The following is a 23,627-nucleotide window of genomic DNA, read 5'->3' on the forward strand; positions in this document are numbered from 1 at the left end:
GTGGAGCAGACTGAGGCTATAAGGGAGGAGACCTCACTGGGACATACTACCGTGTTGTGTAGAGGCCCCAGTGTCTGTGAGGGTGCACTTTAACACACACACAGTGTCACCCACCCACGTCATGAGTTTTGCCTGTTAGCAGCCAGAGGTGCAGTGCTCCAGAACGCCCCCCCCTCCACCTATCTCTTTGATACCTGGCAGGCTTCATGGCTGCAGCAGGGTCTGACAGGCCTGCAGTAGTGTTCCCCATCCCTCCCCGCACCCTAAGACAGACACAGCCAGCAGGCTTCATGGCTGCAGTAGGGCCTGGCAGGCCTGTAGTACTGTTTTCCCTCCCACTGCGCCCTAAGACAGACACAGTCGCACAAGCACCTACATCACGAGTTTTGTCTATTAGCAGCCAGAGGTGCAGGACCCCAGAAGCCAGACTCCCCCTGCACCTATCTCCTTGACAGCTAGCAGGCTTCATGTCTTCAGCAGGGCCTAGCTTCGGAGCCAGTTTGTCCGAATCGAAGCAGAAAACTGATTCGGAGCTCCAAATCGAATCGCTGGCATCTGAATTGGCCAAATCCAAACCCAAATTGAGGCCTACTGTGTAGGTAGGTGGCAGGCGGCCCCCTCACACTTAAGCACCCTCATGCCCCAGCCATCCCCTGTAATTGTTTACATGTGCGTTTCAGCACAGTTACTTACTCTGTCATAAGACAGTACTGTCCCCAACAGTACATCTTAATGTGGAGTTAATTAATTTAATGCTCTCTAACACTGGTGCACGTATAGACACTTTACTGCAGAGCTCATTAATCAACTCTTCAGTAAAGTACATGTGCAAATGCACGTCTACACAAGACACTGACTGCACGGAAGCCCATGACTTCTGTGCAGTAACTTTGCATGCCAGGAAGTTACTGAAAAGAATGCCATTGCACTACTACAAACGTTCATGAGTTTAACTATTGTAGCAAACCCCCCCACCAGTTTTTCTTTTTCTTTTTTTTCTTTTGAAATGCATTCCCTCCCCTTCCCCAACCATTTCTGGCTTTTTCTCTCCCTCTCTATTCCTTATAGGTAAGTATAAGTGAGCTAAGACATAGGATAAGCTTCAGCATTTTATTTTGGTAGCGAGTTGTATTTGTTTTGTTTTTTCTCCTTCTTTATATTGTATAATTATTATGTTTATGTTGATTTTTACTGTTCTATATTACTGTTTTACTGGTACTATATGATTTAGGCCTACATATGTAAGTTAGCACAAGTCATGTCAAGTTTCCATTTTGTTTGTCAAGTCTCTATCCTGTCCCCAGGCCCAGTTGTGTAACCTATGACTCATACCTGCCACTCCTATGTAACTTGGTTCCTAAATGAATGAGGATGAATGAGGGTGCTTTAGGGACAATGGTAGTAGGTCTACAAATAGCTCCCTCTGAGTGACCGAACCATCAACACTAATACCTGGACCAATGACCCAGCCATTGGAACCACCCTCAGCATGCAAGAAACAAAAGATGAGGAAACCCACCATTGTGCCAAGGCTGCACATGCTCAGTAAGAATACCTGGAACCCTCTGGAACAGGACTGACATTGCCTGGACAGGCCCTCCCCATAGGAGATCATAGGTAGTCTGCCCCATAAAAAGGGGTAGTGAAGACTGACTCCTTAGGATGCCCTCTCCATCTGGACCAGCACCGTGCCACACCACCTATCCACCCAGGGGCCCTACCAGCAACCCCCCTCTGGACAACATCTACTGGACAAAGACCCCTTCCCAGCCTGGATAGGTAGCTATCACCCCCTACCCTCTCTTCAACCAAAGACTTGGATTCTGTTTTTCTTCCCTACCTGGACTCCAAACCTTCCACTGAGTCTCTTTTTCCTGCTGCCACTGTGAGTGCGTGTGCATGTGTGTGTGAACCAATAACTTCATGGAGCTGTGTAGTGTGTTGTCTGTGTAATAAAACTGTTATTTGGAGCCCTGAGTTGGGTTTTGCTTTACTACGGGTTCAGCCCTGCTCCAATCTCTGCTCCTTGCCCCTCTAACTTCTGTCTCATTTCTCCCTCTCCTGCTTCTGGCTCACCACCACCTCCAACACCTGTCCTGAGCTCCTCTCTGCCTGCAAACCCCCTGTTTCTTTGCCACTGTCTTATCCTCCACTGCCTTTTCCCTGGATCTCTGCCACAGCTATTGCTTCGTCTCCAGTGCCTTTTCTCTGCCACTGTTATTGTCTTGTCCCCACTGCCTTTTCCCCTGAGATCCCAGGTTTCTGCTTCAGTTTCTTTCCTGGCTGTTTCCTCCTTCCCACTGGGCTTTTTCCCTTGTACCAGTGACCTCAAGTAAGCCTAGGGCCACTTGGTCTTAAGTAAACCCAAGCCTCAGTTCCTTAGTCAGCTTCTCTAGTCCACTGGTTCTAATCCTAGTTCTGGAAACTTTCACTCCCTCCACTTTAACTTGTTCTCTCACCTTAACCTTCCCCTAAGTATCCCAGGTACCCTAAGCACACATATACATACCATACCATCCAAGTTAGGAACTCACCTGTGTATGTGTAGGTGGGTTGTATGTGTGTAAACTGGTGAGTGTGTGCATGATATATGAATTAGTGATCTGTGTATGTATACTGAGTATGCAGGTATGGACAATTAATTTTTGTCTAACTTTTGGGGTATATAGTGTATGTGCTTGAATTGGTGATAGGTATGCATGTGCCTAGACTGTTTTGGATGTGTATGTGCCTGAGTTGGTAGTGTGTGTGTGTGTGTGTACCTAATTGCTTTGTGTGTTTGTATATGTGTAATTGTGTCACACCCTCCTGACTAACAGCGCAATATTGAGATCCTGAGAGTTGGCCTGACACCACATGCAACACTATAATAGGCAAATGATGTTCAAATTATTAACCTTTTTTAGAGATGGGCAAACAATGTTTCCCCTTTCTGTTGGAAGTATATAAGATTTTGAACATTCTGTCAGACAGTAGAAGATGGCAATAGGCAGATCTGAAATTTTGAAAAGAGGGGTGCATATGATGAGGTATGTTGTCACATATATAAAAACACATATTTTTCTCGTTAAAAATGTACTTGCTTTACTAAAATGCCAGGGGCCAAGGACTGTATTATTCAGTTTAAGACTGAAGCAAAAACAAATGTAACTTCATTGGGATGAGTTCAAGCAATCTGCACAACTGTGAAATAGACGCTTTATTACCAGGAGCAGCTAACAGAAAGCAGAACTGCAGAACAACAAATAGCTTGATAGGTGAAGCACCAAGACAGACCATTGAAAAGGAGAGAGGGTCATTAATACCCATGGAATGAAGAGTTTAGAAGGGATCTGGTAGATTATGAGCCAGGACATGAGTTGACTTCCTCAGTACTGCCTGACTAGAAATGCTGCTGCCACTGCCAGGCAGTTGCTTTTAAACTTTGGGTGGAGCAAGAATCAGAGGAGTGTGCAAGTATACTAGAGCACCCCCCTGGATACACCCTTGGATGCACCCTACAGTAAGTATACTTAGAGTGTGTGCATGTATATGTTTCTGTGTATAAATACTAGCGTGTATAAATGCAGTGTACGTATGTAAGGGCCTTGCTACACATTGTACTTTAAGCTGCTCAAATGTTGATCAGTGTGAGTTCGAGTTTGGAGTAGCTACACATTAAGGTTACAAATCTTCTTTGACTATTCCCCCATCTGCACAGCTGTGACTGGCCACTAGAGGGCTCGTGGGCAGGGGCCTGACCAGCAGCTATAGCTGTTGAGTTGTCTAAATAGAACAGGAGGGAGGGACAGTGTATCATGGGATGATGAAGGACTGAAACTTGGACAGCTTATCTATGGGAAATGGCCACACATTCATGGAACATGAGCTGGGTAACATGAGTCACAGATAAACCTGCCCTGGCATGGAGTGGTGTAACTTTAAGGTGCCTAAAGGGTGCTTAAAGCTAGTTCACATGTCTTAATGTATGAACAATCCAAAGATTAAGAGTTCCCTGAGCTGCCTAAAATTAATGTGTCACAAAGGCATAACTAGACATTTAAGTGCAAATTTTGGAACTTCTTACTTTAATGCTAGGCCAGGATTTCTTAACCTGTGGGTCATGACCCAAAAGTGGATCACAAAAATATATGAAAGGGTCATGAACAAACTTTAAAAAATGGATTCTCCTTTAAAGGAGAAAAGCATGGGAAACAGCAGGTTTCCCCTTGCAAGTTGACATAGTTCCAGCCTGCAAGGAGCTGCTTGGGACTAGTGGGAGTGGGAGGAGTGTAATCAGGCAGGGGCCACCACATGCATGTGCACATGCTCACATGTACATGGCAGCCAGGCAAAATTGATAGCAGTTCCCATAGCTCCCTGCAGATAAGTTTATGGGGCGGGGGAGAGGGAGGTGTCTGGGGAGCGATGGGGGTGGTGCGGGGCTCAAGCAACGCTGCCTGCCACCACACCTCCTCTCCGGGGTAGAGCCATGGCCTGAGGGGAGCAGCAGTGGCAGCTGGGCCATGGTAAAGGGGTAGAGACACACCTCAGCACTCAAGCAGCTGCCTGCAAGAGAAGGTGGGGGCATTGCAGCCCTCCCCACCCCTGTTCATTACTCCTCACACTGCTGGAAGCCTGACTGGCATGCAGGTCCTGATTTCAGCAGCAGCAATGAGTCTCGCAGTTCCACTCTGCCCTCCTGCAATGAGTACCACCTGCTGGGCCATGGAGGCAGCTCCTGTCCATGCTGATCCAGCCAGGCAGCAGGTAGGGAGCGAGGGGCACCAGCAGGGATGGGGCCGTGGGTTGGGAGTGACAGGCATTGGCAGGGCCAGGAGGCCATTTCCTACTTAAACTATTTACTGGGTCAGGACTGGCCACCAGTGTTTATAAATGGGTACTGGTACAAAAAAGGCTGAGAACCACTGTGGCAGAAGTTATGACTGGTCCACAATTTTTGGAGTACATTTTTTTTTTTAAACCATGACTCATATAAACCAGAAACTGTTCCTAGCCAAGAAGGAAATATGTTTTCACATATCTTCTCATTCAAGAACATTTTTTTTAAAAAGGATTGAAATTTTTAAGCCTATTTTGATGTTTTCAAAATGAAGTTGCTATTTTCCAATTTAAATGAATCTTTGCTTGGAAATTTAATTAATTATTAGGGCTGTGAGAAACGGCAGCGTTCTGTTTCAACCAGCGTTTCGACTTTTCAATGGAACAGCATTTCATTTCAAATTTTGTTTTGATTCAAAACAGCTGTTCTGTTCCATTGAAACAGGGTTGAAACGGCAAAACTGTTTCAACGTTTCATCCATAGGATATAATGGGGAAGGACAAAACAGCCTATAACGTTGTCATTTCTGGCTTGATTTGGATGAATCTAGCATGAATGGTAGCCCCTTCTGAGGGCATGAAGCCAGCCAAGTTTCAAAGAGATAGGTGCAGGGGGTTCAGGGAAACTGCACCCCACAATTTTGAAAGCAAAACTTGTGTCATGTATACACGTTAAGCCACAGTGGGGTCAAAACTGCAGGCATGCTAGCACCTTTGGAGGCCACAAATCCTGCTAAGTTTCAAGGAGATAGGTGCAGGGGTTTGGGGGAAATGGTACCTCAAGCTTTGGACAAGCAAAATTCATGACATGGGTGACACTGTGTGTGTTAAGGCGCAGCAGGATAAAAGCTGTGTATTGAGCTGGTCCCTGAGTGAATCATGATTGATTGTGTAACACAGTAGCTAGCTAGGATAATGAGTTAATGAGCAAGGATTAACACCTACAAAACCACAGACTAAGGAGAGGAAAGAATCAATACAGAGCTGGGAACTGCTTCTGCCCCAAGACAGACGGTCAGTTGCACAAGTACCCATATCACAAGTCTTGCCTGTCAGAAGCTAGGGGTGCAGGGCCCTGGAACCCCCCTGCATCTATCTCCTTACCAGCTGGCAGGCTTTGTGGCTACAGCAGGGCCTAGCAGCCAGCCCTGCAGTAGTCCCCCCCCACCCCTGTGCCCCAAGACAGACACAGTTGCACAAGCACCGATGACATGAGTTTTTCCTGTCAGCAGCTAGAGGTGCAGGGCCCCAGAACCCAGAAGCCCCTGCACCTATCTCCTTGAAAGTTGGCAGGCCTCATGGCCACAGCAGGGCCTACCATCCCTGCAGTTTTCACCCTGCTGTGCCTTAACACACACACTGTCACCCATGTCACGAGTTTTGCTTGTCTGCAGCTTGAGGTACAGTTTCCCCCAAACCCCTGCACCTATCTCCTTGAAACTTGGCAGGCTTTGTGGCCTCTGCAGGGGCTACCATTCCTGCAAGTTCCATCCATGTCAGGCCAGAAATGGCAAAGTTATAGGCTGTTTCAACCTTCCCCATTATAGCCTATGGGCAAAACATCGAAACAGCGTCAAAATGGCAAAACATTTTGACTTGCCCTGTTTTGTTTCAAAGCTGTTTTGACTATATTTGTTCCATTTAATTTTTGCTGTTTCGACCTTGAAATGGGTAGAAACAGCATCAAAACAAAACTGGAAGCAAAATTTTGCACAGCCCTATTAATTATGTTAACAAGTCAAAATATTTGAAAAGGCTAAAATTAAAATTAAGGGTCTTGAAATTATCAAATGAGTAAGGTTTGTATCCATTTTTAGAAAAAAAAAAATCCTGGTCTGTAAAATTGTTTGCATTTTCAACTTTGCATTTCCATTTGGAATGGAGAAAAAAAATGTTATATACTCCCAGCAGAAAGGGAAATCATTGCCTGCTCATCTCTGAAACAAAAAGACCAATTAATAATAAGAAAACCCTTTGTTTTTTCAAGTTAATATCAGATTTCCCGCATACCATGACTCTTTACAGTACTACAGTACTACAGTTATATATATATATATATATATATATATATATATATATATAATTTTAATTCCTCTCTGGAGGATTTTCCCAAGCATTAACAAAAAGTCTGTTCCCAAACTCATAACCATTTCTTTCTCTCCACTGTTACTCTTTATTTTGGTTCTTGATAACATATATACAACTGCTCCAGCCATGGTTGACCACCTTTGTTCTCTACCCTGTATTTTCACTGTGCTGTAAAGCAGTGGTTCCCAACCTTTTTTATACTGTGGATTGGCATGGGAGCAGGACGGGGTGCATGGAGCTGGCTGTCTCCCTCCCAGGGCTGCCCCGCTGCCCAGCTTTTAACTCTACATGTGACTGCCAGCAGCAGAAGCCCCTTGCCTGGACAGATTGGGCAGAGGGCTCACAACCCAGCAGCCAACCCTTCCAGTGGTTGGGAACCTCTAGTCTACAGCTCCCATCTTTATTCATTTCTATATCTCACCTGACACTATTTTATTAATTCTTTTTTAAATTAAGATTAATTTATCTGCATCTCCTCCCTTAATAAATTTATGACCCCGTGAATTTCTGCTTTCAGAAACCACTGAAAGGCTTAACTTGGCAACAGTTCCTTATATCGTCTAGACAGCACTTTAATCAATGTACAAAATGGTATTTTTACCAAATTAATGTTTATTCCTTTCCGGGGGAAGTAATTTGCAGCCAAGTGGCAATCTCCTCCTCCTACTGACCTAATGCATATGTCATGTGTCCCTCTAGTTTCTGGTCCAATTGACCATAAAATGTAATACTGGCAGTCCTCGACTTATGGTGGCTTGACTTGTGGCTAAGCTCACTTGCAGCGCTCCGCATTTTACACCCCTGTTATTACTTATGATGCTGATCCTTGCACTTACGGCAGGCAACGGCAGAGGCACCAGGGCCAGTGCTGGACACTTATCGGAGGTAAGCTCAGGCAGTCACTGCTCCCCAAGGCCGTGTGCTCCCAGAGGTGAGATGGGGAAGGGGGCTGGGGACTGGTGCCAGGGAACTGCTCCGCTTCCTAGCCCTGACACCACATGCCTCCTTACTCCCAGAGGTATGGTGATGCAGGGAAAGGGGCTGGCACAGGTTCCACCGGCTCCAGGGAACTGCTCTGTGGGCTCTGCCGGCTCTGGGGAACTGCTGCCCCCCCCAATCACCTCAGGGAGCGAGGAGGCACAAGGCGTCAGGGCTGGGGAGCGGAGCAGTTCCCCAGAGTCGGTGGAGCCCGTGGAGGAGTTCCAAGCCCCTGTCCCCACCACGCCATGCCTCTGGGAGCGAGGAGGCACATGGCATCGGGGCTGGGAAGCAGAGCAGTTCCCCAGAGCTGGTGGAGCCCATGCCAGCTACCAACCCCAGCCCTCGTCCCTGCCTTTGCCTCTCCTTGCCTTGGGGAGAAGCCGCTGCCTGCCCCATGTTAGGACTGAGGAGCTTACCTTTGGTAAGTGTCCCATGTCAGCCCCAGTGCCTCCCAGTTCTATCAATTGACCGTATCCAGCCCATGACCTTCTGATTAAATCATTTACAGTTGATTAAATAGTTGATTTAAATATGATTATAGTCATTTCTATAAAAAATTGGGCATCAGGCCCTTGGTCAGGAACGTAACCCCCTATTCTAACATTGGTTTTATGGGAAAATCAGATTCAACTTACATCATTTCAACTTACAGCGCCTTTTCCAGGAACGTAACCCGCTGTAAGTGTGAGGACTCCTTGTAGTATTTCCAAGCTTTTGAAGTTGCTCTTTAGCTCAAAGCATAGGGCCCTTTTTTTTCCTTTGGTGAGGGTTCATATTTAAAGCAACTCTAGGCTTTACACTTGGGATACAGGAAGCCACAGTTTATTACTTTGTTCTTTGAATGATGAAACTGTATCTGTAAATTGGATCATTAAAAATGTGTCATTTTCACTAAGAATGAGAGTTTTTAAACAGTGCTTTTATTGTCTAAATCATCAAGTGAAAAAAAACAAAAAAACCTACCTTTTTTTCAATGACCAGACATGAAAAATAGTAATACAATGAAATGTGTAATACTGTCAACATTCTTGACAGAAACATAATTCTTTGAAAAATGAAGATTTGCTAATACAAAATAGCTTTAGAAATTAATCTGAGTTTTGTCAAAATGTTCACATAAGATTCAAAACATTCTTCAATGTCTGTTTGAAAATGTTGAGATTTGAGTTTGTATTTGAAATTACTTCAGTTTGAAATTTCCTTCAATCTTAAATAAAATGTAAACAAAACACCTTGTAAGCCCTAACACAAAAAACAGATTTTTAAATTTCTCAAAAATTGAGTGTTTGTTTAAATCTGAAACTTCAGAAAATGAAGAAAAATATCTATTGGCATGTTTATACTGGGTGCACCTACATGTGAAATTAAGGCAGAGCAAGAAACTCTAATGCAGTTTGCGCCAGACTGAACTGCTCCCGAGAGCAGAGTCTACATATGCACCTGGGCCCACAGCACTTTGAGCCAGAGTGGAGCAGCACCATGGTGGCAGGGGACAAAAGGTGTCATTCCTGGGCTCCAGGGGGCAGCATCAGGCAGTGAAAGGTCTAGCTGGGCCATGAAGCTGCTATAGAGTACAGGGCTAGCTGGCAGGCAACCCCTGCACTGTAGCACCCTCATGCCCCAGCTAGCCCCTGTCACTGTCTATATATGTATTCCAGCATAGTTAAGTACTCTGCCATAAAACAGTACTGTCCCCTAAGACCAGTGCATGTGTAGATGGTGACGTTTTACTGAAGAGCTAATTCGTTTACTCTGCAGTAAAACACACATGTAGATTCACCCACTGGGCGTGTCTACGCATTTATTAATGCATCAGTAATTACAGGTCTTGTCTGCCACTCTAATGCGTAGTGTAATTATAGTCTACTGCACTTGAAGCATCTTGTGTAGACAGACCCAATAAGTATTAAACTATTAAACTGAACTATTAAAACACAAGTATTTTTAATCAGCTAATAAAATGCTGGACATCATTAAGAAGGGAATTGAAAACAAAATGGAATCTATCATCATGCTACTCTACAAATCCAAGGTTTGCCCACATCTTAAATACTATGTGTGGTTCTGGCCTCCCCATCTCAGAAAGGATGGAGTAGAATTAGAAAAGGTATAGAGTAGGGTAAATGAGATGATCATAGGTATGGAGCAGCTGTCATACCAGGAGAGACAGAAACAGGCTAGGTTTCTTCTGTTTGTAAAGGAGAAGGCTAAGGGAGGAATTTGATAGAAATCTATAACATCATGAGTGACTATAGGGCTGTGGGGGCTGGGCTTAAGGGGTTGGGAGCCCATGTAGTCTTTTCTTCTGTGCTCCCTGTTTCAGGCCACAGTCCCAGAAGAGAAGGATGCATTGAGGAAGTGAATCAGCAACTCTAACTCTGGTGCCACCAAGAAGGCTTCAGATTCCTTGACCATGGTGCACACTTCAGGGAGAGAGGGCTCCTGGGAAGGAACAGCATCCACCTCATAAGGAAAGGCAGGTCCCTGTTCACAGCTAGGATGGCCAATCTTCTGGGCAGGGCTTTAAAATAAGATTGCTAAGGGATGAAGATACACAAATTCAAATATGTCCAGGGACCAACATACAAGTCAGCCCTGTAGATAGGGACACTGGGAGAGCCACTCTTGTGGGAGCTGAGGGAATAGTACTCTATCACCAGGACAGAAAGATGAGTGCCTCAGTAGGAGGACTCATATGCCTATATACTGATGCCAGGAGCATGGGGAACAAGCAGGAGGAGATAGCCCTCCTACTCTCCAGTGGGCATTATGATCTAATAGGGATTGTGGGGGCCTGGTGGGACTCCTCACACAATTGGAGTGTAGGTATAGAGGGCTATACCCTGCATAGAAGGGACTGGGCAGGGAAAAAAGGTGGAGGCATTGCTCTCTATGTGAAAGAGCAGTACACCTCCTTGGAGGCCGACATCAGCTCCAAAAATGGACAGCTTGAAACCCTCTGGGTCAAGTTGTGGGGAGGAGGCGGGGTGGCAGGCGTGACGAGAGAGACCTAACAGAAGGTGTATACTACAGACCACCAAACCAGGGAGAGGAACTCGATCTGGAGTTCACCTGAGTATTGATTGAGGCTGCACGTGCACATGACATGGTTGTCATGGGCAATTTTAATTATCCAGACATCTCCTAGGATTAACACTCGGCAAAGTTGGAACGGTTGCGATCCTTCCTGAACCTGTGTTGAGGAGCTCTTCCTGACTCAGGAGGTGCATAGGCCAACCAGAGGTGATGCTCTGCTAGACTTGGTCCTGGCCAAAGGAGATGACTTGGTGACTGACTTAAATACGGCGGGAAGTCTGGGCAAAAGTGACCATGAAAGAAAGAATGAATTGGTTCAGCCTTGGGCTTTTTGACTGTCTGTACCTAGTCCACTGTAATGTAATTACAATGCATTGGAGCAGCCTCCCAGCTTGTGTACAGGCACTCAGAGGTACTAGATTTAATGAAAATTGACTAAAGTGCATTAATGTATGTGTAGGCGAACCCACTAAGAGATGAATATTCTCAGTTGTTCTCTTCTCGTCAATATTTTTCTACATAAAACTTAAAAAAGTTTGCCACATAATTTTTCTTTCTTTCTTTATTGCAACCAGGCTTAATGCAGTAAATCACAAAAGGTGGCACTAATCTTGCCAATGTTTGAAGGATGATACCATTTCAGTTGGGCAACCTGTTTTTGAACCCTTGCTTCTAAATGCCTACCTTATTTTCTCAAAATCAGGTATGGTTTAAAAGACATATTCATGAGTGAAAGGAAGTTTGATTTTTTCCCATTAAGATTCAAGTTTCTCACATATGATATCCCAAAGAGAAACTGCAGCAAGTACTTGTCCAGTAACTGGATATTTTGTAGCAGACTCACCTTCAAACCCTCCTGGAGAATCTTTCCCATCAGTATTTCCTCTTTGTAGGCAGAGGTGGGGTTGCAAAATGATTCATCATTCTTCATTATATTCCCTCAAAAATGGAACAAAATATTTGTTTCTTTGATTTGGTCTTTTAAGACAAATCTCTCATTCTGCCTCAAGATGGCAATGGAATTGTGATATCGGCTTGCTTTCAGTGATGGTGTGCAGTAAAGCTAAATCTGATCAGGTTTCTTTTTTTTTTCCTCCCCATAGCTGGAGAAGGGATTTTTTGACAAATAGTCAAGAACGGTGTTATTGGTCTGGGCACAATAGCTCAGAATACCTTGTCATTTAAAAATCTAGAAAAACTGCTAAATGAAATGTAGATAAATTCCCAAGTAGTCTCTAGATTATTCAGCCCAATTTATTATTTCAACAGCATAATAGCTCCGTACATCCAAAGAATGTCCTCAATTCTGACACACACCTGTTGTTATCAGCATAACTGTAGAAGTTATTAACAACCTTGCTTAATTGCTTTTTCCTATTCTTGAATATTGCTTGAGCAATAATTTTTATTTGTGTAGAAGTTCAAAAGAGTAATAAGAAGCCATTTTTCAGAGGCAAGGAGAGAATATAATATTTCTGAATAGGATATCATCAGTGACCTGGACCTCTTAAACAGTTTGATATATTTTGTAATGGATTACTGGAGTTCTAAAGCAAAAATTCATGTTTATTTTTACATATATTTATTCCAAGTTTGCTTTTACTGAAAATTTGCTTTGTTTGATACATACAGCACATTCTTATTTATTAACATTAAATGAGCTGTAAAACTTGTGTCAAGAGTCACATAGACTAAGGCAAAGAAAAAGAAACAATGTGGTTCGGGAGATGGGACGAGCAAAAATTCATCAATTTTCATGCTACAAGATATATCTAGTTGCAGGTTTTCAAAGTTTGTGCACACTCGTGTTCTCTTACTTTAGTGATATGTTAATTAGTGCAATCCTGTGTTATGTATATATTTATACATACACACAGTGAATACTTTAGAATTTATTAATGCATTTTTACATGTATAGAAGATTTTCCAGTATCTATTCTGATTTTTGTAGGTTTCTGGACTAAGCCACTATCCCCATTTCTTTCTGTCTTATCCTGACTCTCTACCAATTGGCTTTTCTGTCAGTCTGGTCTTCAAAAATCAGTAATTGCAGCCACTGCCCAAAGTCAGCATAACAAGCAGGATTTCATTCCCATTAGCAAAAAAATGATTTGCTTGTCATTTACTACCTTGGTGGGTTTTATCTCTCTGCTTTGCCTTCCCATTTTCTTGCTGTTTGTTTCCTGGTCTTTATACATTATGTCCATTTGAAACTGAGCTTTTAAAATCCATCTGCAAAAGGCTTATAAGGAAAGACAACAGGGAGCAGACAGAAGCAACAGTGAAAGCAAACTGAGAGTCAACTAGGAGCTTTTGGGTGCCACATGCCCTCAGCACATGACTACAAGATGAAATTGAACTGAAGGAAATTAATTGTAGAATATTTTACCAGAAATATTACTGCAAAATCTATAACTTTCTATCACTTGGGAAACAGCAATTGGATGCTAAAACTAAAACTAAGTGCATTATGATAGTCAAGTGATGTAGATTTTTATCTCTGTCTAAATGTTTAACCCTGTTATTAATCTACATTTGCTTGCTTGACATTTAAACTGATTAAAATGTGACACAAACTAGAAACTGCACTCTGTCCTAACCAGTGTAATTAATTATGCAACATATTCCAAAAGAAAGGCTAATTAAATTGCTCCAAGATTCTAGGAATCTTGGCTTGTCTAGAAAATGCTCTTTTTCTGGATTTGCTAACACACTTATGGAAAGATACTGTCCTCAGCTAATTTCTATAGTGCATATTTTCATTAAAAATAATAACAGTAATTCACATAAATAAAACAGTAGATCAGCCTGTTATAAATGTACAAGCATAAAATAAACAAGCAGGTCTTGTTTTATTTTTCTCTTAATTTAGACAATCATCAGCTTTCATGCAAATGAAAAATGCTAGCATAAAGTGTTTGTTATAATGTCCCATGACAATGCCCCCCTGCCCCATCAGCAGGGAGTCCCTGGCCCTGGTTTCCTGATCAGGGCAGGGGACTTGGAAAGAGCTGCAGGGATGGGCATGTCCCAGCTTTCTGACCCAATCTGCCAGTGGGGCAGCTAGCAGCGAGCCCCAAGCCAGGTGGTGATTCCTTGCCTACTTGAAGGCTCACTACCAGCTTCCCCCACTCACCCCCCCACCAGGGTGCGGCAGAGGGCTGGGACCTTCCCCACTCCTGCAGCTCTTTCTCAATCACCTGATCAGGGCATGGGGCTGGGACCTGCCCCTGACTGGAACAGTTCTCAGCCCCTACTCTGTGAGTGCAGGGTGGAGGCTGAAGATCCTGTTCCCTGCTCAGCTCTGCAATCATGGAGCTGGGTGGGGAACAGGCTTCTCAGCCTCTGCCAGCAGGGAGCTCCCAGCACTGGCACCGTGGCCTCAGGGCTGGTACTGAGAGACCCTTATCTCCCATCACTGGTCCTGCAGTCTTGGGGCTGGTGCTGAGAGATCCTTACTTCCCAAGCTCCACTCTCTGATCATGGGGTCCCACAATCTGGGGTGCAGGGCCAAGGGCTCCTCACAAGTCCAGAAATTTGGCAGCAGAGGAGCAGTCTCATCAGTCCTCTGCTGCCAAATTTCTGGATTTGTGGGGAACCCTGAGGGCCAAGTGACCTGAGGCTAAGGGCTGGATCTGGTCCACAGGCTGAACGTTGAGCACCATTTTATAAAAGAAAAAGCTAAATAAATTGGAGCCAGGAGTTCCAGAGTTCTAATCCAGTACTGAAACATTAGTCTTTTTGTGGTGAAGATGTAGGCCTAATTTTCAAAAGGAAATAGTGATAACATAATATGAATAGTGGAGCCAACACTTTTACTGATGTAATTCTATAAGATGTATTTAAAGAAAGGTAAGCTCTGATTTGCAGCATCTCAAATCAAAGGTTTCTGAACGAAAGCAATACCAGCTTTTACCCAGTTTAGCATGTTCTGTTTCCATTTTAATTTACCTTTCCCATGGACTGTTTGCTATACCAATGAAAATAAAATGGAGGGAAAATATTCCATTGGGGCCTTCTAAGGCATCCAGCCTTTCTTAGTGGTCACAGACAATGATCTGCTTATAAAAGTATTTTGGGGATGGAATGGCTATAGTCCACTGGAAACCAAAAAAAAGATACAGGCTACAGGACTGTCAGTCACTACTGGAAGCTGTAGGCAGAGGTGGTCTGTCAGTTGTTCAGTGAAGAGACCTTGTTCCCTCTGCCCAGTTCCCAGCAAGTACATCCACAGCATAGAAAAGTATATCACTGCTGAATCCAAGAGAATTGAAGAGATTTAATTTTTGTGTTCCACATAGACTGGCCTAACCTTTGTTCCTAGAAGCAATGCCCCCACCACAGGGTAAGACTCACTAGCTGGAGGGCACCTACACTCCTGCAGCCTACCTTTATATTCCACTCCATGTAGTTCTCACATACATCATCTGTCCTACTCCTCAAATCCCACTTCTTTCCCCATCCTCCATCCCCACTTATATTCCTCTCCCTCTCCATAATCCATTTCTCTTGATGTATCTCCCAAATCCCTGTCTCCTATTTCTCTCATTCCTTTACCTTTTAATCCTCCGCCCTTTTCTGGACTGTCTCAACCCTGAGGCCTCTGGTAGTACTCCTCACACACCCACACCCTCCCTCCACCCTTCCCCCAAACTCCTTAACTCTGCATCATAAAAACCTAACAGTGTTACAAACAGTTCACGTTAGAAGCCTGCCTATCAGGAACCTTGCCCTTAAGCACACACAGGTTCATCCTTTAGGAACATATTACACTATCCTGTCTTTCAACTTCCCTTTAGTGAATCAGTGCTAATTGATTAATAGATGATGACTGTCTGCTGTCCTAACTCCCTAGGTGGGAAAGGAGCTACATGTCCAGCCACTGCGCATACTGCATGTGTGATTTATAATGCTTTAGAAAACAACACTTCCTCTGTTAGCTGTACAAATTGGCAGAGTGCATTTCCCAGAAGTAAAAAGACTTGACAGAGTCAGATAATAGCACCACACCTACAGATTATTCTCAGATTTATGCTGAGGGTAGGGTTTGAATCTATACTGGACAAGTAAAAATTTCCCTTCAGTTACCAGATTATTGTGAAAACAGGCAGCTGCAAACCTTTTTACCTGGTTTACTGAACATGCATGCCAATCTTCTTAGCATTAGTGCTTCTCACATAGCATTTTAGAAAGACATACCTTTAATTAGATTTCAGTATCACTTCCCAAACAGGCAGTGGGGAAAATCAGAGCAGATAAATGTGAGCAACTGACATTTGGAGGAAAATCAAATCGATCATTTGGTGAGCAGGTAACAAAAAATAAATAAAATTAATACATTTTTAAAGTTACCTCAGGAATCCCTTGCTCAAATACTACCCTGTACTTCCACAAGGCAGAGCAAATTTCAGGACCATTCAAACCAGCATGCAGATTTTAGAGAATTTAGCAGATCTCTTAACCAAGCTGTCCTTTAATGACAATTCTCAATCCTAACTACAGCAGAGTAGATACTTTGCTATAAAAATGAAACTCTGATTGGTATGAACATTACAAATCTGCACAAAAACTGGCATTCTCCAACCACGAGGACCCAGAAACTGAAAAGATCGAATATAAAAATGAGATACAGAACACAGCACTTGAAAGCTAAGGGGAATTGGAAAGAAAAATGAATAGCTCCTTAGAAAGCTATAACAAACCAGGGAATGCAAATTACACAAAGACAAAAGGTTCAAGAACTTCAAACTAAACTATGCCTTGAAGAGAAACTTAATTTATTTAATCCACAGTAAACATACTACATACTGCAGTTCAAGTACTGCTCTCCTAATATAGACACACAGTAATCTCCTTAGACCATTATTTAAACAGACCTCCAACTGAAGAGAAAAACAATCTTTGCTAGTACACATGCATTGTAATTTGGATATTATGGAGTAAATCCAAATAAACAAGAATAAAAGACACTGAAGACACAAATATGAAGGTTAGTCCTATTTTAATCATCTGACTACCACAGAAGACTCTCTATAAATAACTTACGAGATTTGCCATTTGATTTAAGAATCCATTTTTTCATTGAAAATACATCACCAACCTGTGTCCTTTTTAAAAATTTGACTCATAAAGTTGCAACAAATTTGAACCACAGAACTCAGTGATTACATATATTCAAGGGATTTATTACAGAGCTGCTAGCATGGAATGATTATTTGCAAACTTCAGAAGAAGTCATGACTATGACTTTTTCTGAAGTTTGCAAATTTATTCTTGTTCTGCACTGAAACAAGACAAATGAAATTAAGCTGTGCTTAAATGATCATTTTCAGATCAAAAGATCAGGTTTTCTATTCCTTGGCCATGTCTACACAAGGGACAGACTGTGCAGTTATTAAGCATAAGCAAGTACTAAATGCCTGTGCAGTAACTGGCATTAGTGCGTAGTACCATCCTGCACAGTTTTTTTTTTCTGATGCTACTGTGCAATGAGCTACTGCGCAGTAGTATCGCATCATGGTTAACGGCCAATGACACTGCTGCACAGTAGCAATGAGCAACTGCATAGTAGGTCATTGCTACTGCACAGTAGTGTCTCATGTAGATGCACACCTTTTCTTTAGATGTGACCACATTCCCCCTTGGCCTGCAGAAACCCAGCTGTCAAAAATGTTGTCCAAATCAGGAGATACTTAAAAAAACCAACATAATTCAATGAGGAAAATATTTTGTTCATGTATGCTTTGATTGTCCATGTAACATGTCTATTCCATCTAAAAATCCTCTGTTTTTCACTTAATTCCAGCTCCTACCTTTTTGCAGACTCTACAAAAGAGGAGGTGAGTTTTTCTTTACTTAAGAAATGCACATAAATGGATTGATTGCTATCACTTTGCAATGAAGGACAAAGTTCACCTATTAAAGCATAACACTGGGCACTTTCCAAGATACGTTCAAATACATATACAAGGGGCTGGCACATGTCTTTCAGGAAGGTGCTTTGTGTTTCAAAGACTGCCCAGAAAAAAGGATAATGAGGCATACTGGCAGTTGCTATGGCAACAGTACGTTCCTTTATAAATGGAAATGCTACTGCAAATAGGCACCTTGGGGAAAAAACAACAAAAACAACAACAAAACCTTGTAAACTGACAACAAACAAGACATTGCTGCCCTGGGCTTTAAAAGCTTGTACAGCCTCCTGCTATTTTTTTTTTTTTAATATACAGGAATGTGGGAGGTTCAGAGTGGCATGTGAGAAAACCACACACAAGCACAAATCTTATTAACAGGCCTCACATAACTCCACTTTGAAAATGGGGGCAGCTCCAGAGTTGGACGAATTGCACAGTGGGGGAAAATACTGTGATGTTTTACAGGAAAAGAATGCAAGACACACATTCATTATTAAGATTGAGGGTGGTGTCACATGTTCAACTTAACACTTATTAAGTGTGGCTAAAAGGCAAGCAAATGCACATTTAAGCAGTTTAGTACAGGTGTACTAAAGTAAGCTCTTTCTTTAGAGTTCCTCTGAGTGTGTAAATACCAAAAAAGGGCCACTTAAATAACCAGGATAAATAGAATGTCATCCTTAATATCTGATAGCTTGAAAATACGATGGTCATTTCCCAATTTAGGTATCTTAGAAAAATATTAATGGATGAGCACCTTAGGTTTTTTGGTTCCCTCTGAAATCACTGCAAGATTGGATGATCAATCCTAGAAAAGTTCATCAAGGTGTCTATCTGCGATAAGCTTGCAGAAGGTAAGATTCTGAATGACAGCCAGCATGGCTTTGTTGTGGGCCAACCTCATCTCCTTCTATAACGAGGTAACTCGCCACCTGGACGTGAAAGAACAGGTTGACATTGTATATCTAAACTTCCAAAAGGCCTAGTATCTCACAATGTCCTCATGAGAATTGGAGGACTGTGGGCTTAACTCCAAGATAGTCAGGTGGGTGAGAAACTGCCTGCAGGATAGGACTCAGAGAGTCATAGTGAACAGATCTGTGTTATCCTGGCAAGAAGTGGGCAGTGGTGTCCTGCAAAGGTCAGTACTCAGTCCAGTACTTTTCAACATCTTTATTAACGATTTGCATGTGGGGGTGAAGAGATTACTGGCCAAGTTTGCAGATGACACCACATTATAGGGAAGCGTGGTCATGCTTGAAGATAGGCTACAGTTACAGGTGGACCTAGACAGGCCAGCAAGTTGGGCGGATTGGAACCTGATGAAGTTCAATGTTGAGAAATGTTAAGTGCTCCACCTCAGGATGAGCAACCCCACACACCTACAGGCTTGGCAGCACCAAACTGACTAGCACCACAAATGAAAGGGACCTGGGGGTAATAATACATTACAGTATGAATATAAGCCAGCAGTGCAACACTGTAGCCAATAGGGCAAATAATACTCTGGCATGCATCAATCGATGCATCTCCAACAAAGCCAAGCAAGTGATTCTTCTGCTCTACTCAGCACTGGCGAGACTGCAGCTGGAGTACTGCGTCCAGTTCTGGGCACCAAACTTTAACAAGGATGTGGACAAGCTTGAGAGAATCCAAAGAAGAGCCACCCATATGATCAGAGTCTTAAAAGGCAGGCTATACAAGGAAAAGCTGAGGGATCCAGGATTCTTCAGCATGAGGAAAAGAAGGCTGAGAGGGGATGTGGTAGCAGCTTACCACTACACTAGGGGAGTACATCAAAGGCTCGGTGAGCAACTGTTCACCAGGGCACCTGAGGGGAAACTAGGAGTAATGGCCACAAGCTCCTGGAAGATTGATTCAGGCTCAACATTAGGAAAAACTTCTTCATAGTCAGGGTGTCCAGACTGTGGAATAAGCTCCCTCCAGAGGTGGTGTCATCACCTACCCTGGAAATCTTGAAGAGAAGACTAAACAGTCACCTTGCTGGGGTCACCTGACCCCCAGATATCTTTCCTGCTTAGTGCAAGGGTCTGGATCCAAAGATCTTCCAAGGTCCCTTCCAGCCTTACAATCTATGAATCATGAAGGGTATGGACAAAATCAATAAGGTACTGTTATTCACTAAATCCCAGAATACTACAACTAGAAGACACCCAAAGAAATTAGCAGGAGAAATATTTAAAACTAACATGAAAAAATACTTTTTAAAGCAGTGAGTAATGAACTTGTGGAACTTATCACAGGAGATTGCAGGGGCAGATAACATATCCAGGTTCAAAAATGAACTAGACAAATTTGTAGAAGACAATCAGATTAATAACTATTAAACATAGCAGTGATAGATATATCCCTTGTTATCTCTAAACCAATGATGGACCTGATGGAGGGTATGGTGGAGGGTATACATCTTCAAGAAGAGACTAGACAGTCACCTTGCTGGGGTCACCTGACCCCCAGTTATCTTTCCTGCTTGGTGCAGGGAGCTGGACTCGATGAACTTCTGAGGTCCCTTCCAGCCTTACAACCTATGAATCTATGAATCATACATCATGTAGGACCAGAACCCTTAAGGCCAGGGACAACCTGCTCATGGAAAGCAAGTGTAGGCAGCTCCAGGCTGCCCAAGTTCTTTTGCCATAAAGCAAAAGAATCTTTGGATCCAGCCCCCTGCACCAAGCAGGAAAGATAACTGGGGGTCAGGTGACCCAGCAAGGTGACTGTTTAGTCTTCTCTTCAAGATTTCCAGGGTAGGTGATGACACCATCTCTGGAGGGAGCTTATTCCACAGTCTGGACACCCTGACTATGAAGAAGTTTTTCCTAATGTTGAGCCTGAATCAATCTTCCAGGAGCTTGTGGCCATTACTCCTAGTTTTCCCCTCAGGTGCCCTGGTGAACAGTTGCTCACTGAGCCTTTGATGTACTCTCCTAGTGTAGTGGTAAGCTGCTACCAGGTCTCCTCTCAGCCTTCTTTTCCTCAGGCTGAAGAGTCCTGGATCCCTCAGCTTTTCCTTGTATAGATGTCTACTACAATACAACTGTCACAATTTATTACTATATTTTGTTGTGGCCACATTGTGCTATGACAAAAGGTATGAACATGTATTGGCTGTTGCTTTGGATTGCCATAAATTTTATGGCAACCCAAATTTAAAGGTGATGACAGACAACATCTGTTTCTACCCATATAGACATATCAGTTCTAACTTTAGGTTATTGAACTCAAGTGCCATTGACAGTGTAACTATAGCACAATGAAAGCCAGTCCAGGAGAGCTGCCTAAATATTTACTCAGAATGTGGATTTTTCAGGCTACACTAAGTTCCATACTTTCATGAGTACCTTGCTAGCAGAACCCAAGCTTGTCAATTTAAAATAGCCTACACATGCTGCACTCACAGCAATAACTGTACTTCAGACAGACTCCAGAAGGAGTTCACACGTCCATTTCCATTGCTCTTCCTCCATCTCTAGTTACGTGGGGTTCTGATAACAGCAAGTGTTAATGTTTTGTTATGGGACTCTGGAAATGTCAACATGTTCAAAATCAGCAACAACATGATTTATTTTTCCCTGGAAATTTCCAAATGTCTTTAAAAGTGACTTTCCTTCTCCAGCTGTGTGTTCTTATCTAGCAATGATTGTGTTATGATGACCTTTACATGATTCAGTAGATTCAGAAGCTGCAGGGAAGAACCTTAAGGACCTGCTGTTTTGTCTTATGTAAAAATGTTCTTGTGCTGAAATGCTTTACTGTTCAGTGGGCTGAGTTCAGTACTTAAAAAGATTAATTTTAACAAACAGTCCCAAACAACTTTTTCAACTTCATCGTGTCTTTGGGTCCACAGGATGTCATAACAGCCTTTAAGAGTAGCACAGTCTACTTTTTATTACACTGCCAACCCAGGTAATTGAACTGCTGTCTGCAACCTATCAGCTTTCTAGAGCTAATATAATTTTCTTTCTTAAATACCAGGCAAATGATATATTCATAACTGTTATATTCCACTCATTTGTCACTGAGAGATCAACTTAACACAGCATTTAGATGATCATCTATACCAGGGAATAACTAAAAATGCACATTTTCTTGTTGCAATATTTATTGCCACCTTGAAATATGTAGATTTTAATTTTTCCTCTTCCCTGGTGGCAAAGCTAGCAAACTTGTTAACATTTTTTGTTTAAAGAAAGGCAGATCAACTGAACCATTACACTGAAATTTATACTTGGAATACGTGGTAAAAGTATAATATAAAATGGTCAGCATTGATCCAACTATTTAAATTGAAATTAAATTCTCATGGTTTTCAATGAGAAATGAATAAAGGCCAAAGCAGGGTACTTTTGAAAATCCTACTGTGAAATGACAGCATACCTCTAACTTCAAATAATAATAGTATGCTACAGCAATGAATTAATGTTACTTGTAATACCAATAGATCATTTCACGCATGTATGTCTATAAGCATTTCAAGCATTCTGCTACAGTTTTGTGTATTCAGACTTTAAGAAAAATGAAAAAGGACAGCGCTACAATTTTTTCCAACAGTTTAAATGAATCCACACCAGCTTTTAAACAGTAGTTATGTGATCCTACCTGTGGGTCAGACAATCTGGATAGATCAGGATACAAGTAGAATTTTATTCCTTCAGAAGCCCCTGGTAAAGTTACTCCTCGAATAAGAAGAATCAGTAGCATCATATATGGGAATGTGGCTGTTACATATACCACCTATCAAAAAGAAAAACAACATGAGAAAATATCTTTTTCCAACAAAGTGTTCACTTTAATTATTTTCTTTACAGTAGTCCAGACACAGTACAGTACATGATGCTTTAGAAAAACAGCCGAGTCTTACTCTAACATTTTAAATAGTCCTTTGTGATGGGATGAATTCCATCCACAAGTGTATAGAAATTCCCCATCTTATAGAAATTAGGCATAGCACTTTATCACACATAGGTTGGGAATTCCCCCTTCCCCCCCCCCCCAAGTAAATTACTTACCTCACTGCATAATATTTAACCAAATATTATACATTGACTAAAATAACTGGTTTTCCAAAACAAATAATACATAGTATAGCAAGTTAGCTATGAATTAACTTGTACTGAAAATTACAGCAGCAAACTAATTAACTTTCAATAAACTATTCACCACAGCATGGCCATTTCTAAGGCAGACTGAAACTTCTATGTTGCCTAACCTAGCTAATATTTCTACTGGCCCTCAGGTTAAATAGCATATTGATCTCTATTTTGACCTTGAGGGCTTAGTTATATCACCCTTTTTTGCACAGTATTTTCATGCCAAATTTTCAAAAGTGCTCAGGTCCCTACAACTCCCAATTTAATACACATGGCCAGATTTTTCAAGAAGGCAGGTAGTTGAGTGCATATTGGTTCCTGGACTCTTGGGAACCCGCAAGAAGTCCTATTGTTAAATTATCTAGAGGCAAGTTCAATGGAATTACTTTATACGTCTTTATACAGACATACAGGTGGCTATTTACATTTGTGTACAGTGCTAGTGTCACAGTGGAATCCACCTTGCCTTGGAAATTTCCTTTTCTATATTTAACAAAATATGGTCGTAAAATTTTGCCACAGTTCTCTAATGTCCTGTGTAGTCGTTTTCATCTATAAAAGATGGGTATACAATTATAGTACTTTAGGGTGATATAGCTGTGATGGTCCAGCAAAACGTGAGGAGCAAGGATATTTGTAGGTTGTATCTTTTACTGGACTAACTGCGTAGTTGGAA

At 42.3% G+C, this 23,627-nt stretch overlaps 1 protein-coding gene across 2 annotated transcripts in view; it reads right to left on the bottom strand.

Moving 5' to 3' along the window:
* SLC6A11 (solute carrier family 6 member 11) overlaps positions 1 to 23,627 on the bottom strand; it is a 303,122-nt gene that overhangs the window by 142,542 nt on the left and 136,953 nt on the right. For both annotated transcript variants that reach the window (XM_014595398.3, XM_006263824.4), the window contains one exon: positions 22,461 to 22,595. In XM_014595398.3, coding sequence (XP_014450884.1) covers positions 22,461 to 22,595 — 135 coding nt within the window. The remainder of the gene's footprint in view (positions 1 to 22,460; positions 22,596 to 23,627) is intronic.

The sequence above is a fragment of the Alligator mississippiensis genome, chromosome 12 (genome assembly GCF_030867095.1).
Source record: "Alligator mississippiensis isolate rAllMis1 chromosome 12, rAllMis1, whole genome shotgun sequence".
Taxonomy (NCBI): domain Eukaryota; kingdom Metazoa; phylum Chordata; order Crocodylia; family Alligatoridae; genus Alligator; species Alligator mississippiensis.